Source organism: Pungitius pungitius, chromosome 16, assembly GCF_949316345.1.
Source record: "Pungitius pungitius chromosome 16, fPunPun2.1, whole genome shotgun sequence".
Lineage (NCBI taxonomy): Eukaryota > Metazoa > Chordata > Actinopteri > Perciformes > Gasterosteidae > Pungitius > Pungitius pungitius.
The window spans coordinates 8184714-8204362 of NC_084915.1; the positions used below are offsets into that span (position 1 = coordinate 8184714).

Below are 19649 nucleotides of genomic sequence, written 5' to 3' on the forward strand. Positions count from 1 at the left end.
TTAAATGTGCGAAGAGCAAAAACTAAATAGCACACATGTTTAGAATAGTCTTCCTGTCTATGGAGGACAAACAATGTAAAAATGAAGTATAAGTATAAGTCAAGTAATGGGGTTGCAAATTATCTGATATAGTGAAGAGTTTATTTCATGGTAACCGTTCATAAAAGTTATCATCAGTAAATATTACGTACATTTGCAAAATGATATAAAGCTACTTTTGACCTCTGTAAAAGTTGCTGAGAATTTTGGTTTGCATACCAAATACAAAGTACGGCCTGTGCTGTTCTCATGATTTGGAGTGTGTTGTGAGACCAGGGCCTCATTGATGTGAGTTCCAATAAATGTAAAGGTTCTCACCCTATAGGTCTCACCAATGTACAGTGGAAAGAGTTTCGACACTATATGTTAATATAGCTGATTAACAGCGACAATTAGGTGACAGATCAGTACACAAATCATGGTAGAGGGGATGCTGACGCTGTTGGGAAAGGAGACTGGCTTACAGTAATATGGGAAAGAGTTCAGTGAACTTTACTGGAATCAATAAATGCACATTAGTAATTTGTGACAAATGGGAAAATGTAGCCTGCATAAGAATAGAGGAGGGATTGAAGAACTCTCAATGACAAGAGGAGCCAGTGAACTATTTTCCTCAAAATATGAAGCATAGAGTAAGATGATGAGAGCTGAACTTAGGAATTCTAATAATATCCCAGAACCAGTGTGGATTTAGAGACTGTATTGGAAGACATTTAATTAACTATCCATTATTATGTTTTCACTGGAAATAATAATAACCCTTATCTTTAAATACTTCGTATTTAGTACTTCGTTTCTACCTTGTTGCACCACCATGTTCGAACAGTGGTCCAAGATGGACACAACAAAGACTACATCTACATCTAAGTCTTCCACGGTTTTGCATTAAAGTGGCAGACCAAATTCGGTGGTGCGAATGCGACATTCCGAGTAGAGCATACATGTTATTTCTAACAAGAAGAAGCAAAGGGAGCGTGAATTATTTTTATCCAACGCGCAAAAAAACTGAAGACGCAAAACTAAAGCGAGGGACACATCGCTTTGAAATTCTTCTACAGCCTCGAAGTGGGTGGGGTAGCAGTGTTTGGTTGGTTGCAATCTTCAACCTCACCGCTAGATGCTAGTAAAGTATTTTTTACTTTTAAGTAGGAGAGGAACAGTTTTTTTAAAGTAGTTTTTAAACCTACATTAGGTGTAGTGTAAACTTTAAGCACGAATGCAAAGGATCACGCAAATCCACGTGTTTTCAAGACATAAAATAATAATAATAAAAATTAATATAATATTGCATCCTACCTCCGGTGCAGCAGATGGCGGTAACAATATGTTGACACTGTAGGCCACGAGAGAAAAAAAAAACTAAAACAAGAGCAAGCGACCATTACTCTTGCAGCTATGCTGTTGAAGGGGTTCGGACTGTGTGCATATAATTAGGGCCCACTTGTTACCAGAATTAATTGGTATCATGGAAGTATAAGGACTTGAACGACTTCGCTTGTTCACTACTTCACGATATGTCTGCAGCGACGCTGAGGTAAAAACCTGCGGTTGTCTAAAACGAACGAAACTCGTGTGTGTAAAAGCTAGCATAGCAGCTAGCTACCTGTAGCAGCTAACAACTATCTGTACTAATACCACTGATAACGGTATTTCTAAATAAGCTAACCTAGCCGGTAACCTCTTCACACGGCATTTAAAGTCGTGCGGTCAAGGAATTTCTAAAAATGTCTTTGTCGGATAATGCCTTGGAGATAATGTTCACGTGAATGATACAAATGTAGCTTTGCCATTGCTGCAGTAAATCCTACTACTAGGGTGCTACCATAGCTAGGCGTGACAACATGAATTTACGCATCTAGTTGTCAGCTAGGTACACCGTACTAAAATATATGGAGCTTAATACAACATTCATGCTTTAAATCTGCTCGGAGGTCACAAGGTCCATCATCTAGGCCACGTTTTGGGCTGCGGTTGTGCGCTGTTGTAATTTAAATTGTGTCGTCTAGGTCTGTGGAGAGCCCAGACCACCAAATTGAATCAGTATTTTTTACTGTGTTTATATCTGGATAATTGGTCTCTAAAGTAAACAAAGTCACATTACGCGAGTTATGCATCTGTCCTGCAATGTGGGTTGACAGCTGCATTGTTTCTTTCAATCATTGTTTTGTCAGTCTATTTGCATTTTCCACTGTTATTGTATGTATTGGACTGTAAAAGTTAAGATGTAGGTGTTGGATGAGATGTACGTTAAACAGTATCTTTGACAATAAACAGTTTATTCCACCAAATCCCCTTCATGTTTCCTGTAATAACAAAGTATTACTCTGGTTTTGATTAACAAGTTGGCTACTTCTACCTGACAAGTTTACCCAACCCATGATTTTTTTTTGATGGACTGTAGCACCACTACAAGCAAGCTGAATGTATTGGTCAACAAACTGCACGAGTACTTGGCTCATTCCACTGTTGAAGACAACAATGGAGCACCATCCTCAGAGGAAGCAGATGGTATGGTTTCTCATAATCAAGAAATTAAAAATCATTGTATTTCTATAATCTGTATATTTATATGCTTTATTAACATTAATGTTAACATATCTTGTTACAGGCCTGATAAACAGGCGCTTTTCTGGGGCGAACTCGACATGTCAAGCTGCGACAGTGGTAACTGACCCGTCTGTGTTTTGTCATATAGCTCAGGTTTTTACTATAGGTGGTGACAACTTTGTAGCAGTAACGTTTAAATATATCCAACAGAGCACCAATAACGTTGGGTCGGAAAGGCCCTATAGACACTATAGATTTTAGCATCCTTAAATTGCGACATTCAATCTCATAGAATGGAGTCGGTTACATACACAAAGTACTTGCTCCTGGGTGAGCATTCCCCATTGTAACATTACGTGGACAATTTAAACATCACCATTGACGTAAATAAAATAAATAATAAAATAAACTAATGATATGCTTTGTTTTGTAGACTCGAGGGCATACCAAATACTCAAGGAGGTGAGTCAATATTTTCTATTTAACCAGCAAGCATAGATATAGTGTAGTGTGACAGTCAATATATATAATGCCTGAATATTCAATACATGTCACTGCTGAAAATATTGTATGTTGAAATAAGGTAAACGCATTGCAATTAGGATCTACGCCATGTGTGCTCAAACCAATGCAAAGTTGTTACTTAATAAAACATTGACTCTTTTGGTAGACGCTATTGAAAGTACCATTGGTTGTGGCACCTACATTTTTTTTGTTTGATGTACTAGAAAACCATCTGTTGTCATAAAGCACTCTGGACTGGATGAATCTGGGGACTCGAATGCAAGTGAGGATGTGGATCTACCAGTCAGTGTAAATGGTCGGCTCGACATCACAAGATTACCTAAAGGCAGGTCTTGGGCGGTTTTCCCATTATAGTTTCCTTATTTACTCTTTCTCTTCTGATTTTCTTCTGCAAATAATAATAACTGATTCCATTTTTGAAAATAATGGAATATATTTGATTTGTTGGTGATATTATTGTTGACACAGGCACTGTTCTGGTCAGGCCTGAACCTGTTGATAGTGGAAGAGATGACTTTAGGGGTCCTGAGTTCCGCAGCCGGAAATCCGGCGTATTGCGTAAAGAGTTTTCCAGAAGACGTTCAGGTCAGTCACTGCCAATTGGTATTGTCATAACGTCGCTCATCACTTAATGATTACTAAAACTCAAAATGTGGCTTGTTCCTTATTCGGATGTGAGAGCGATTACTGGATAGATTTTGATGTTATCATCACATTTTTTCCACTAATAAGTCATGTCTGTTTTTAGGAGTTGAACACATGGAAATTGTCAGTTGCACTGCATGTGGCCGACAGGTTAACCATTTCCAGAAAGACTCCTTCTTTCGACATCCTGTTCTGAAAGTACTTATTTGCAAGGTGAGTCTTTTTGGAAACAGCCTTAATATCCTGTAACCTCTAAATGGTCAGACAATTTTATTAAAATTTCTATCATTAGTATGAGGTGAATGTTGATGTCACAGCTATAGAGTAATGGCTCCATTGATGCCGAGATTAAATATTACATACAACATAATTATTATCGTAATTAGCTTAAATATTTTATAAATGTAACTCTGGCCTGTACTTTTAAGTTTGTATCAAACATAATCCCTTAATCAAGGAAATACGCTAGTATGTGTTATCACTATGATAGGGACGCTGTCAGACTTAAAAGGTGCTTTGAATTGCCTTTTCTATCGCTTGTGCCCAACAACAATGCAAACTTCCAAATCGCGTATAAATCTCACTCTTATTTAATCCGATAATTTAAATAATTGAAGCAGTAAAACATTAAGTTCAAAATATACAAAAAGAAGTTTGTAAACAGCACGGCATGCAGCAGCTTTCCTGATGTTGTTCTTATCACAACACTGTTCAAAAATGGACAATCTGAGTGCAGATCTGAATGCTAATCTGCGGCGTGCGGTGTCTTATCGATGGTGCACGTAGTGGAAGTGATACTATATAACATAACTATAAAAATAAATAGGAATTATATTTCATATATATGCTTGTGTAAAGTGGTGTAACTTTTCTATTTAACGTTTTGTCTTTGTCAGTCCTGCTACAAGTATTACTCAAGTGACGACATTAGTAAAGATGGAGATGGAATGGATGAGCAATGCAGGTACGATTTGTTCTATTTGCTAATTAAACTCAATAATAAACATTCTCCCTACCTGCTAGGTTTGTTTTTACGATTTATTTTTCAATCATGCAGATGGTGTGCTGAAGGAGGCAACCTGATCTGTTGTGACTTCTGCAGTAATGCCTTCTGCAAGAAGTGTATTCTAAGAAATCTGGGAAGAAAAGAGCTGTCTGGCATCCTGGAAAGCAAATGGTACTGCTACGTGTGCAGCCCAGAGACCCTTTTCGACCTGGTGGTGGCCTGTGACAATGTGCTGGAGAACATGGAGCAGTTGTGGTACCAGCAGCCCAGGAAGAACCGAGTGGAGCCGGAGAAGTCCGAACTTTACAATATGTTGCCACACTCGCCACAAAACATTCCTCTGGATAAGTGGGATCACACTGGAATGGATGGTAATGTGGTTTTCAACTACAACACGCTGCAGATTTCAAAGGATGTTACCAAAAAGGCCAAGCATTTAGTGGACTCGACAAACATCCTAAACCGGACATTTGTCAACTTCATTCATACTGTGACGGCAGACCAACAAGCACCCACTCTTCGCAATCTGTACCTGAACTCTTTCATGACGGTAGTTAAAGGCCTGCGAAAATCCCTCACAGCACTGGAGGACAGCCTGAAGGAAGAATTCAGTGACTTGGATGTCATGAGTTGTTGGGAAAAGTTCTTTAGCGATGACTTTGATGCACAACCTGTGACAAATGCAGACACAGGGCCAGAGAGCCCTGATAAAAGATGCTTGAGTGACTTGCAGAAATTAGCAGCGGAACATTTGGAAGATTATGACTCCGGTGACTCCAAAGGTTTAAAGCATCAGGCACATGCCCGTCCCGGGAAAGACATGGATACAGAGTTGCATGTAGTGAGACCGAGTGCACAAAAGATTGGCTTGCAGCCTTCTAAAAGCGGGGTCAACATGACCAAAAAACTAGTAGTGAAACTTACCCCTGTACCAATGGTGCATGGTCCATCCTCCAATGCCCCAGAGAAGGACATCCACACGAACGATAAGATGTCAGATGGAAAGGATGCATCGGATGCCCAACAGCCGGGCCTTGTGGGTGCCACAGCTGACAGTAAGGCGACAAATGACGCCGCCGATGCACTGCAACAACACCCAGAAAAGGAACATGGCAATAGACGCAGTCCGCGCGTGAAGACAACACCTCTGCGGCGGCCGAGCGACGTCCTGGCCAAGACGGCCTCTTCAGCGGCAGACAGCGACTCCGACCGCGAGGAAACCGGCTCTGCAGCAACCAACAATGCAGAGGATCAAAGCGGGAACAGAACAAGAGACGACTCTGACTCTGATGAAGTCCCTGCAGCTCTGCTTGAGCGAGCGGCAGTAACGCTAAGCTCCGATGAACCCCAGAGCGACGAGAACGAGGGAAAAACCTCAACTAAGGTGGCCAAGAAGTGTCTGTTTTGGCTCACAAAGAACACCCCGATTTCACCGGAGAACATGCGGCGCAAGCGCAAAATGTTGGACCGCTCCCCCGAGTCCGACTCAAGTAGCAGACGGGTAAAACCCCGACGGGGCAGCGGGACGGATTCCTCTAGTGACGATCAGGACTCGCAGAAGAAAGTACAGCACCTGAATACACTGAGGCCAATAGGGAAGCCTCACCTCGTCAAACGAGAGGAAGAAGCTGTGGCGAGAAAGCAGGGTAGGATGCAGGCCGGGAAGTCTAAGGCTAAAACTCATCGGAAAGATTTGGAGTCATCCTCATCATCCTCATCAAGCGAGGAGGATGATGATGACGACGAGGAGGAGGATGACGACTCTGGAAGTGAAGCAAGTGATCAGAAGATGAAGCCAATCACTGAAGATGTGGCCTTACTGGGAGGAGCACGATTCCACCAATCATCGGGTGAGTCATAACAATAATTATGTATCTAGATCCACGGTATATCTTGTCAATGGACATCATAATTAGATTGCCTTTTGGCCACTAGCAAGATTTACTGGGTTGTATTATTCAGCATTAGCCTGTGCTTTGGAGTTGACTAATCAAGATGAAAATCAACACGGAAATTAATTGGCTTTTAAAGCTAGACATTTTTTACTCTTAGGGGGCAGTAATTCATATTAGTTTCCCCTTAGCTTTTCATGCTGTGACGAGTCAAAATGTCCCTTGGCATGTTGTAATGCCGCTGAGTTCACCTTTTCTGTGTTGTTAAAGTCAAGTGATAACATCTATCAACAGTCAATTAATCTCCCAACTTCTTGTTTTTGTAGGAGATGAGGAGCAGTCTGGGCCCTCGTGGGCAGCCGCCGCCGCCGCAGCAGCAGCAGAAGATGATGATGATGATGATCCAGAAAATAGGTATGGTTCAAAGAGACCAGATGTAGATTTAGTAAAAAACCCTAAATGTAAGAAAAAGGCAATTTCCAAACCCTGGGCAAAATCTAGCAACACTCTAGCCATTATGACTCGGTTGCGGTCTAATCAATCAAGACCACAACGTAGCTGCACCAGAGGCCCGGCAATGAAATACACATCTTAAGGTACACTGCTGAGCGGATGGCCCACGTTGTGACACACCGGCAGAACAGGCCTCTGAATGATAAGCAATATATTGCTTGTGTGTGGTGGTTCTAACCAAACTTGTGTTGGTTTTAATATTCTTTAACAGAACACACATGGAATGCTTGTCTGTTTTATTTAATGTGCAATACAGTATTGAAATACATGCTAGATGTGTTCTACTAAAGTTATTGATATTGGATCTCATACCGTACTTGTAATATGCTGCATACCGTGCAGAGAAAAGGGAAACGGTCACAGTTGACCCACTTTTAAACATTGAATGACACTTTATTTTACTGCGCAACCTGTTTCCAGTGATGGTATGTGAACATATGTATGTTAATCTTCCTCCTACGATTCATTAGACTAAACGTATTTGTTATTGATAGGTGAAGTACAAAGTTGGAAACATGCCTGTTAGATTCTCTGCCCGCATCTACATTTCGAGAATGAAATTCTGAAATATCTTCTTCAATCACCCAACATTTGGCAGCATGCATACCCCTTTATGCTTCACCTTAAAAACTATACTTTTGATGTTATGCTTTAAAATCAACAATACATGCTCAGTCATTGTGATCATTACATTTTGCCCTGATTATAATAACATGGCAAACGTGTTGAATGTAAAGATATCTGACCCAATGTACCCGGCTCTGTAAATGCGTCTCAACTTTTCCGTCCTCTTCTGTTCCTTTTTTTAATTCTGGACACAGAACAAATTGAATAGTTATTTTGCCTCAAATTACTTAAGCTTAACCTACGGCTGCCTTTCGATGATTGGGTTTGCCTATGATGTAAGTGTTGATACATTCTGTCTGTCTGTTTGATTTATTTATTATCACTTTTGTAATACAAAATTGAAATATTTGTAAGCACAGAAAATGTTTCTGGTAATAAACACCCAAAGCCTCATCCGGACACCGCCGACATTTGTTACATTTTCTTTCTGCTGACGTCAAGTTTTCTAAAATACAAATCACCAAAGAGGCAACGTCAACGGCCAGTTGCAGTTGAAACATTTAAAAAGCATTTCGATAAACTTTCCTCATTCAATTGTTAACTGGTGCGTTTATGTAAGGCGACAGTATTAGGGTTTTGGTATTTACAAATGGTTACCACCAGCAGTGTTACCATTTGTTAAGACTTAACAGTCCTGGTATTAAGCCTCTTCTTTTGGAACCATTTCTCATGCAAGCTACTACCTCGGTGAGGTAAATCAACCAAGTCAGAGCGTGCATCTGACACACGAAAGGTCTCAGGTAAAAGTTAAAAACATGAGAACCAGGCAGTATTTCACAAATTATCTCAATAACCAGATATTGGTCTGATTATTTGGGCTTTGATGGTTGAACTTGCTGAGTGGTCTTTATTAAAGCTTCTACTACTTTTAAATATTTCTGTAGCTCTGACTTTAGGCTTTATCTGTATCTTTCATTGTTCGAATATTTGATCTACACCTGGTAAAGGTGGTGAGAGCTTTGGAATGTTTTCTTCTGCATATTTGAAATATGCGATAGTTGTAAAATCCCCTTTCTACTTGTAGATTTCAGAGACAATGGCGTTTAATTTCTCTGACGTGGCTGCTCTCGCGGAGATTCTCGTAAATTGTTGACTCTCAAATTACACGCACGCGTGTTTCAGCTGCTCACCTCAAGTGGTGTCCAGCTACAGCCTGCGTTTTATCTGAGGAGGTTTTGAGATTTCTCCCCCCGCTGAAGAATTGCATAATGTTTTATTCAGAGGCTCAGCACAGGGTGATGTGTAGAGGTTTTGCTGTCAAAGTTTAAGTCATGTGATGTTCTCGAAAAGAGGCTGTTTCCCGTGCAAAAAGTTACAAAAGATGCAGCCGTTAAAAACAATTGCAAAGATCGATCGTCACATCCACTCAGTGGCCCTGAAGCAAACTTTCTTTGCCATTTGTGTGTGGTTTGGTGGTCCTGGGAAAGCCTCGGTCAGATGTTTTAAGTGCTGAAATACTTCCGAGCATGCATCTGACACATTCAGGGGCTCACAAGCTTAATTATTTGTTCAGGGTCTTAAGTAAAATGTAAATATTATACATAATTACCAATTAATCTAAATCCCATCCCAAATATTAGGGCTGTGATGATGGAGCTGCTGTTCAGTGTTTTTCTAAGTTTTACCCCACTTTCTATACACAGAATATGCATTACTGCTGACCATTTTCTAAAGCATACCATAGCTTTGAAGTCTTGTTTTCCCGTCAGTAATGCAGATAAAACCAATTTGTGTTTAAAAAGAAAGAATAATAGACAAATTAAAAGTCTTCTGGGTCAGCGCTCTCAAATGTCACTGGGAACGTTGTATATCTGAGAATTGACAGTGGGTTGTGAAACAACTAATCATGCAAAAAGCAACCAAATTCACATTGTGTGTTTTTAATGATACCCGTGTTTGTTTCTCATGTTTTTTCTAGGTCGGATTTTCTGACCGCACCGCAGTGAATGGGGTGCTGTTAGGCGTCAGTCACTTAAAACTGGGATATTGTGCCCTCCTACTGGCACCAATGTGTTTTTTCTTCAAAAGACAGTTGGACTTTATCGTTAGAAAAATGGTCAGCAGAAATGTGAAGTGTTCCCTGTTAACAGTGGGCTGAAACCTAAAAAATACTGTTTATTCCATTGAATTCCACACAGCATGCTATTACCAATGATGCCAAACTCACGTGTGGCTGTATTTTTCTTCAGTGTTTCGTCCTACTTCCCAGTTGAGGCATGTCGATGTGATCTCAGGCTCCGTCCTCTTACTGATGCTTTGTCTGTCATTTTACTACACGCTCTCTAGACGTTGGATTTAAGTTCTGTGACGGTGTCTCCAGTGACCAGCAGAGGCAACTGCAGGCTGAGAAGGTGACTCGGCCATTGCCTGTAACTACAAACATGTAATTACACGTCCCTGGCATGTTGTGAAATGCGTGTTGAACACAGGTAGATGTAGAAGGGGTTTGAGAGGATTACTAAGTGATATAGAAACCATAAACTGTATCAGATTATGTGGATACTTTATGTTCAAAACGCTGCTCTCCACTGGCGTAAAAGGGTTAAGAACCGTTGTAAATAGTTTAGTTAGTAAATATTTATACATCGTCTTAGTAATTCAGTGTTTGTATCGCAAATGTTTTTCTGTTCTTTTTTTTTTTTTTTTACAATTAATTGGACGTTGCCTTCCATTCAGCTCCATCAAAGCATGTGGCTCACGATTGGAAGAAGAGATCAACTGTTGTTTTCACACGGGGGAAAAAACTTGTCTTATGTCGCACTCGAGCAAGGAAGAACATGTAGGGAATAAAACTGCTCTTTCCCTAAAAAAAAAACATATAATCATATGTTGTATTTTTTTTGTTTTGTTTTTTTTGTAATAAATTCTCTGAAAAACGTCTCCTTTTTTTCTTGGCATTGAATTATGCATGTATGGCTTGGATGTTATTATATTTTTGCATATCTGTTTGGATGAACACCTAATTTATTGTCCAAAGAAATATTCTCATATAACCAACACTAAAGAACACTTAAGTACCTCTTATTGCTGTAAAGTATAAGAATACCCAGCTGCAGATTATATGACTGATCATGAAATGAACTTCAGGTACCTTTTTTCCTTCTCCACTTTTGAAAGAATCGCTAAGAAAATGCTATTGGCCCAAATCAAAGCCAACTACTCCTCGGGCGACGACGTCTCTTCGGAAGAGGAGACGCAGGGTGACGACTCGGAGGATGAGAAGGTCATGCAGAGAAATGATACGGAAACAGAGGAAAATGGTAAGTATTGTTTTTTTCTTTTTTTAAAGAAGCACTAATCTAGCTTCCCACTTGTGCATTTAAAAAATAAGCACAGGTATTGCTCCCCCCCCCTTTTCCTTCCTATTGATCTATTGTAGATTTTAATCCTTTTATTTTACAACCAAAGTTGTTACGGTAATGGTACGACCCGTCTCTTCTGCAGGGGAAGAATTTACTTCAGACTCGTCTGACTATTCGTCTAAAGAGGCCAACTCCAGGCACCGTCTGCTCCGCCACAAGCTGACCTTGGATGAGGCGGCTCAGAGCGACGAGGCTTTGGCACACCCTGTTGTAGCGAAGCGGAAGGACAAGCAAAGACCCAGCAGCAGCCCCCTCAGCTGTAAGGCCACGTCTAACCGTTGAAATTGTAACCGTCAACCTGCTTTGCGTTAATGTCCCACTTCAATATCTTTCAAGCTGATAGTGAAAGTGAGGAGGAAGGGAAGGAGTCTGAGCCGGAGGACGTCGGGATGAGCGAGGAGCTGAGTCAGTCGGAGGATGAGGCCGAAGGAGAGGGAGCTGAAAGGTACGTTCATTTCAGGGGGTCCATCGAGGATATACAAAACAATCGCAATACAAAAAAAAACAAATGAGGCTGATGGTCTGTCCTTTGAAACAGATAAAAAGACAAAATAATAGATTGTCTGCCAGCGGGGGAATGAACACCATGTTGTTTATTTCAAATTCCCTCCTCTCTCCTTCTTCCTCCAGATCATCAAGACAAGTGAAAGAGTCCCCCCGTGGTAACGAGCCAAAGAAACAAGTGCCCTGCATTTTGTTGTCTGACTCCAACAGTGAAAAGGTGTCTGATGCCATTTCTTCGTAGATGTTACCGTAGCTGTTGGGAGTTTGCTCTGATGTCTAATTGTTGTACCCCTTGGTGGCTCTTACTACATTTGAGCAGAGTGATGAAGAGAACAAAGAGGAGAACAGCGACAGTAAATGCACCCCCAAAGGACGCAAGAAGATCCGTGAAATCATCGGCATTGAGAATCTCTGTGCGGAGACCCAGGAAGCCCTTAGAGAGGAGCAGGAGAGAGTCAGACGTCTGGCCAGCAGAGAACAGCAGATGGAGGACAGGAGAGAGGTACGGCACAATGGATGGATGTAAACCGTAATAACAAAACAATAAATTACCATCAGAGTTTTTTGTTTAAGGGGAGCATAAAACATACAAAATGGTTACTTTGATTTCCAGATTATTGTTATAGAGGACGAGCTGTCTCAAGTGGTGTGCCCCATCACCACCAAGCTGGTCCTGGATCAGGATGAGGAGACCAAGAAGCCTCTTCTTCAGGTGCACAGGAACTTGGTGACGAAACTGAAGCCCCACCAGGTGGACGGTTAGTTTCTGGCGTCTTCTCAAACTCACGGAGGAGGACGCAGCTTAAATATCCGTGCGGATTAGTATTGCTCTCTATTAGTCCAATTCTTATGCTCACACTAGTTGAACTTGCCATGTCCTCTTTATGTTCTCCACCAGGTGTCCAGTTTATTTGGGACAGTTGTTGTGAGTCGGTGAAGAAGGCCAACTCTTCTCCTGGGACGGGCTGTATTTTGGCACACTGCATGGGCCTGGGCAAGACTCTGCAGGTGAAGGCATATCCACTTTCGATTTTCTCATTTGCATTAATTTATGCAAAGAAAATACAGCGTACACTGAAATGCAATATGATTTTAGTGCTTGCAGTGTTTTCATAACCTATTCTCTGCCATCTTAAACTATACTTAAATTACTGTGGTTAATTGAATTTCCTTTTCATATCTGTGATATATTCTAGGTGGTAACGTTCCTCCACACGGTGCTGCTGTCAGAGAACCTAAAATTCAGAACGGCCCTGGTCGTATGTCCGCTGAACACCATCCTCAACTGGGTCAGCGAATTTAAGAAATGGCAAAGCAGCATGCATCAGGATCAAGTTGAAGTACGCAAAATCACAAATGAGCGATACTATTTTATGTGCCACGGATGCTTTAACTTTCAGGAGCACAAATGTGTTCCAGGTCACAGAGCTGGCCACAATAAAGCCTCTTCTAGAACGATTCAGGGCCCTGCAGCGGTGGCATAAAGACGGAGGGGTTATGATAATGGGCTATGAGATGTACCGCATCCTGTCACAAGCCAAGAAAATCCAGGATGAGAAGTTGGTAAAAGAGTTGAAGCGCATTCTGGTGGATCCAGGTACAGTCACTGTGTCACGGCATGATGTCGTTAAAATGGTGTCATCGCTTTGCTCATTAAAACTCATTTGATTGTTTTTCTCTCCTATATTCTTTTTTTTTCAGGTCCAGACTTTGTTGTTTGTGACGAGGGACACATCCTGCGCAACGAAGGATCCAACATCTCCAAAGCTATGAACGGCATCAAGACCCAGCGGAGAGTGGTGCTAACTGGCACCCCGCTACAAAACAACCTGAATGAGTGTAAGGCTGATCCACTGTGTCATATTCCATTTTAGCATGGAATCACACTTCATTTGAAAGCATGTGATATATATATATATATATATATATATATATATATATATATATATATATATATATGGCATTGATGTCCTAACCTACAATTTATTTGTTTGGGGGTTGCAAAGGATGCTTATCCTAGTGGATTACCTATTGATTCACTTCTTCCAAATATCAATAACAAAACAAATGTTTCTATAAAGGAAACATTGCTACTGATAGTAAAGTACAGGAAACCTTTATATTATGATCAGGTCAAAGTTTGGTCACAAATGTCATGTACTCTGTTTTTAAATTGGAATCTGGGAATTTAGAAATTAAAAGGCAGCCTAGGCATACCAAGTTAATTTATGTAATTTTTTTTTTTATAACTTGATCTTGTTAGTCTTTAAGATACTGAGAACTGGAAAAAAAGTACTGGCATTGTATAAATAGTACATGTTGCATTCAATTATCACATTTCTATTCCTGCTAGCTACGTATGTTAAGATTATTGACATTGGTTGACATTACTTTTTTTAAATACAGAAATTCTATTCTGTAATTTTACACTTATCTTTTATTAACAGATTTGAGTGAATCTGGCAATTAGCAGGCCTATGATGTGAATCAAGGATCTATTTTCCATGGAAATGTGACCCCAAGAATTTAAATGAAGTCTTGAGGTATTGAAATTTCAAACCCTTAATGTTGATATACTTGTTGTGCTGCCACAGACCACTGCATGGTCAACTTCATCAAGAGGAATCTGCTGGGCTCACTCTGCGAATTCCGAAACCGCTTCATTAACCCCATCCAGAACGGTCAGTGTGCCGACTCCACCGCAAAGGACGTACGGATCATGAAGAAGCGAGCGCATGTGCTTCATGCCATGTTGGGCGGGTGTGTGCAGGTAAAGATAAAACACTCCACACGGTATATGTTCTCACACAGTTTGCTTTCGTCTATCTCAACACCATGTCCATCTCTTTCCTAGAGAAGAGATTACTCTGAGTTGACGCAGTTTCTGCCTCCCAAACACGAGTATGTGCTGGCAGTGAGAATCTCCCCGATTCAGTACAAGTTGTACCGCTTCTACCTCGACCACATCACCGGTAACCATCTGTCTTCACATAGTTACTCAAAAGTACATTGAAGACATGTCTTTTTAAAAATGTTGTCAATAAAGTATCTACATTGATAGATTTCTCATTATCTAGCATTTATTTACTTGTTCGTAGCTCTAGTTCAGCCTTTACTGTCCTCAGAATGACCATTGATGGCGTTTGGCCTTTAGAAATTCAGAAACAAGAGAAAATGGGTGACTTTTTTTCCCAGATTGTTGTTATATTGGGCGAGCTGTCTCAGTGTGCCCAAAACCCTCTGAACTATTTATAAATGTGTGTTTTTTCCAGGTATGGGCTCCATGACTAACTCAGCTAAAGCAAGAGCTGGAGCAAACCTGTTCAAGGACTTCCAGGCTCTCAGCCGAATTTGGACTCATCCCTGGTGCCTTCAGCTCAGCTACAGCAGCAAAGAAAAAAAGGTACAAAAAAATAAATCACCACCACGATTGACCGCTCATTTATTTGTTATTAGTTGAATCCACACGTAATTTGATTTTTAACACAGAGCCATTATGAAAAGAAGAACAAAACGAAAGCTGCAGCTCTGCAGAGGAATGAAACCCCTGTGGCTGCAAGGTGAGACTTTCTACACAAGCAGCAGTGCTCAGCCTTATTCCACATTTTATTATCAAACTCTTTGACCCCTTTCTCTGCGCGGTGTAGTGGACTGAGAGCGGACGAGGCTAAAGGAGGGAATAACAATGACGGCAGTGCAGCGGTTATTGCTGGCGTGTCCACAGGAGCTGCAGCAGTGGAAGGTATTAAAACCTGCGTTCCTCACTAATGATACAACCCTGGGGTTTGCACACAGAAATAGTTCCTGTCCTCTGTGTCTTAGGAGAGAGAGCATCCATGAGCTCCACGTCTCAGGGTCTGGGCGAGCGCTGGTTCAAGGATCTGGTGTCTGAAGAAGACGCCAAAATCATGGAGCACTCGGGGAAGATGATGCTCTTGTTTGAGATTCTCCGAATGGCTGAAGACTTGGACGATAAAGTGTATGTTTCTTATCTCATCTGAAGCAAATCCAAACACAGAACGACTTCCAGCAGTCTGTGAAGACACTGACTTCCTCATATCAGAACACTTTTTCTTTTTCTTTTTAATTTTTAGGCTTGTGTTCAGCCAGTCATTGATCTCATTAGACCTGATTGAGGATTTTCTCAAGGCTTCTCACAATGCAAGAGACCCATCATCATTCAAAGGTAATGTTTTTATGGCAAAGAAAGTATTAATTCATGTAGGAAATGTCCACGTTGGTGCTTTGACGTGTGTGCTTCATTGTTCTGACAGCGGGCAGCTGGATTAAAAACGTTGACTACTATCGTCTCGATGGCTCCACCAATGCCATGTTAAGGAAGAAATGGGCCGACCAGTTCAATAACGTCACCAATGTTCGGTACAGATTATCTGACTTTCATTTCAAACTTTGAAATGAGATCCAGACCGTCAAATTGCAACCTTTGTCCTCTGACCGTAATGTGCCTTGTTTTAGCGGCCGACTATTTCTCATCTCGACGAGAGCCGGCTCCCTCGGCATCAACCTCGTTGCGGCCAACAGGGTGATCATCTTCGATGCCTCGTGGAACCCCTCGTACGACATCCAGAGCATTTACAGAGTGTACCGCTTCGGCCAGCTGAAACCTGTGTTCGTTTACCGCTTCTTGGCTCAGGTGAGCTCACCGCTCTTCATTAATATCCGTCTCTTCACAGCTTATAGTGCGCTGGGTCAGGAATAGTTGGTTAGTAATTTCAGTTTTTAAATTGAAAAGATTTTAGTAGTTGTTTGCAGTGTTTCATCACATATTTTGTGATAAATTAACGTGTGCAGACAAGAAGCCTGCACCGCAACGCCGCGTTAGCGTGCAAAGACCAGTACACGTCACTCGTTCAGACACCAGAATGAACGAGTTCACAGTAACGTTCATCGGGCATTAATACAGTACGTTCAGTTCACGTTCGCCCAAAATATGAACGAGTTCATGAACTATCGTTCAATGAACGCGTTCAGGCACAACACTGACTGTAGGGGTGAACGCTGCAGCTGCTGCTAGTGTGGAGTGAATGGACAGCAACATTAAAGCAACAAAGGGGAAATGCTGTCCCCTCAATGAGAACCCTGGTTGGATAAGGATTCAAAATTGGATATGAAGATTAAATCTGATGCATAGCTTCAGTGTTAAAACTGATAAAATAATTGCTGTCTGTGGTTCTGGGCTGTGGCAATAATTTTGAAAAATAATAGCTTGCAGCAACATATGGGGGAAAAAAAGAACTGAACTCGAACTAAACTGTGGACTTAGTTCACATTTTTAAGTTTGAACTATGAACTGAACTAGTTCATTTTAAAATTTGTGAACCGAACTTTGAACTAGTTCATGTAGAAAGTGAACTTTCCCAACACTGGTTGTTTGGGGATAAAATGCAAGTTTATTGAGCCGCCCGGTACGATGTTCCTACAGTCCGAAAAACCTGTTCCTAAAACGTTTAATTTATCGAATGGAAGCAAACATTTTCTGTTCTGCTACATACATTTATCTAAAACAAATTGTGTCTTTGCTGTTATTTGGAAATACTGAATATTTTCTTTGAGCGCAGTAAAACTTTAGTGTTTTGGCAATAGATCTCCTGTATTTTCTTTCTGGACCCACAGACCCTTTAATCACTGCGACCATTTCCATCTTCAGGGCACCATGGAGGAGAAGATCTATGATCGCCAGGTGACCAAGCAGTCTTTGTCCTATCGAGTGGTGGATCAGCAGCAGATTGAGAGGCACTTCACTCTTTTTGAACTGACTGAACTCTACTTATTTGAGCCGGACCTGCTGGACGACCCAATCTCTAAGAAAAGCAAGAGAACCACCTCCGTTTTACCAAAGGTGAATTTAATTTAAGGTTCCTTGAGTCCATGTAACTATTTTAGCAGCCGTGTGACAGAAGAATACACAAGTTTTGCCGTTTTAATGTACTTTTTGTGCCTTTTTCTCAGGATAAGATCTTGGCACAGCTGTTACAGACTTGTAAAGACCAGATAGTGTCTTTTCATGAGCATGAATCTCTGTTGGACCATAAACAAGAGGAAGAGCTTAGTGAGGCAGAACGCAAAGATGCATGGGACGAGTATGAGGCCGAGGTAAAGGGTTGCTCACTGCAAAGCACGAATGCTAACGAGCTACATTGTGAAGTGTTTTATGTTACACTTGTATGTGTTGACTGGATGTTAATGTGTGTCTTTCAGTCTTCCAAACCTCCACTGAGCTTGAACCAGAATCCCTTGGACACGAAGACCAATGAGGAGCTAGTGGTACACACACACTATAACATAACTAAAAAAAAGATCTTAGAACAGCTTCTGTTCATACATGGATTACCTAAAATTGTCTTTGCAGGAAATGCTGAACCGGAGCAGAGCAGATGTGTCGCTGGCTTTCCTGTCGATGCAGAAGACCATGTCGCACACTATCGACGACTACATATTACGAGTGGTGAGTGACTTTTAAGGCTTCATGGGTACGAGGTAAATTTAAAAAGAGGGTATATTTTTAGCAGTAATGAAGAAAAATTACGAAAGCAAATTACGGTAATGTCTGACGCCTATAATATGTAACTATACATGTATGATTATTATTTGCAGGAGTTGGTTATCTTACCACATCAAGGTGCACTCTGCATAGAGCTCCATTTGTAGCTTGGTGCAGATGTGAATTGAGGAATCTATTTCCATCTCAGTGGTACTTGAGTTGCTATTGAAACTACAGAAGATCAGAGATTCTGGATGAAGTAGCTAATTGGTTCACTTCTGTTCTCGATCAGATTACCAGCCTTTGAACTGCTGTGTGGTATTGACACAATCAATTTGAACACCTTCCAGTTACTCAGCTTTCTAGTCGGTAGACTGAAAATAGCTAATTGCACCTATTTGGTTAGTTGATCATTCTTTCTTTCATTTTTTGATAAGATATGTCCCAACATTTCAATTGTTACCAATTAAATTGTTGATGTTTCCCCAGCCTTTTTTGTGACTGTAATGGTCTATTCTAATGGTTTACTATTTTATAGGTAAATCCATTGATAGAAAAATGATTCAGGTATATTTTCTCCACGTGCATTCCGCAAAGTCCCACCTTTCACGGTATCTAATTCTTAGCTTTGTGTTGCTGTGGAACAAAATCAGTGCAAGGCTGGTAGTGTGGATAATTGAAAAACCGTATGTTACAGGACCTGTCCAGAATATTCTTCATACCCTGTGTATGTTTTCTTAAGCATTATGGTTTTACAATTTCTTTGTCTTTGGCCATGTATTGATTTAAGTTGCCAGCAGATACTAACAATATTTTTAATCTTGCAGCGGCAACAGTATCCTGTGCTGCCTGAGGCGGAGGTTGTGGCCAAAGCCATGGCCTGGAAGGTGTATGATGAGAAGGAACAGGAGCGAAGACAGGCCTTTTATCAAGACATTTTCACACAGCAGCAACGGGTAAGTAAATATCTCACTGCATCTGTGAATGTACAAATAATCCTCCTCATGTTCCAATTAAATCCCTCCACAGCTCATGAGCAGCATTCAGGTAATACTCAACAGTCGCAGGATGCAAGCGGTGCTCTTGAGCACCGCAATCCACCCTGGACCACCTCGACCAAGAGACGCGCTCCACCCCGGACCACCTTGAACAAGAGAATAAATCAAGTAAATCGCAACGCTGCATCAGCATCATTTCATGAACGAAGAGTTAGCTGCTTTGTACCAAAAATTATTTCTATTCCTTTTATGTGTCCGTGACCAAGTCTTGCAATTATAAAATAAATGAACAAAAACATTTTTTTTGTGTCCATGTCTGTCAACCAGCACCAGAGATATTTTCTTTGATGAGACAAAGTCCTTTCAGTTACTAAAGACACCTGCTGAACAATGGATTTAAATATGTAGCTATAAAGTTGTGAACGCACTATTAGAAACCGAGCTGCTGTTCAGAGAGGAAGGCTTTATCACTGTACGATTATTTGTCAG

At 41.0% G+C, this 19649-nt stretch overlaps 1 protein-coding gene across 2 annotated transcripts; it reads left to right on the forward strand.

The window, feature by feature from the left end:
* The first annotated feature begins 1384 nt into the window (after positions 1 to 1384).
* Positions 1385 to 19458, forward strand: LOC119215548 (transcriptional regulator ATRX-like). Of its 2 annotated transcripts, none has more exons than XM_062558274.1 (35): positions 1385 to 1573; positions 2441 to 2547; positions 2648 to 2703; positions 3020 to 3048; positions 3315 to 3436; positions 3580 to 3696; positions 3860 to 3969; positions 4653 to 4720; positions 4814 to 6612; positions 6981 to 7068; positions 10912 to 11054; positions 11239 to 11415; positions 11493 to 11601; positions 11787 to 11877; positions 11980 to 12162; positions 12274 to 12418; positions 12559 to 12668; positions 12857 to 13000; positions 13080 to 13257; positions 13362 to 13499; positions 14255 to 14430; positions 14515 to 14632; positions 14933 to 15063; positions 15150 to 15220; positions 15308 to 15402; positions 15462 to 15639; positions 15755 to 15846; positions 15935 to 16040; positions 16137 to 16314; positions 17329 to 17520; positions 17631 to 17774; positions 17880 to 17945; positions 18031 to 18126; positions 18990 to 19118; positions 19192 to 19458. In XM_062558274.1, exons 1-35 carry the CDS (start codon positions 1554 to 1556, stop codon positions 19309 to 19311), a joined length of 5826 nt encoding a protein of 1941 aa, XP_062414258.1. In that variant the 5' UTR covers positions 1385 to 1553; the 3' UTR covers positions 19312 to 19458. The 2 variants fall into 2 exon arrangements, with proteins under 2 accessions (XP_062414258.1, XP_037323682.2); XM_037467785.2 differs by having other exon boundaries at positions 1386 to 1573; positions 15483 to 15639.
* Positions 19459 to 19649: the final 191 nt, after the last annotated feature.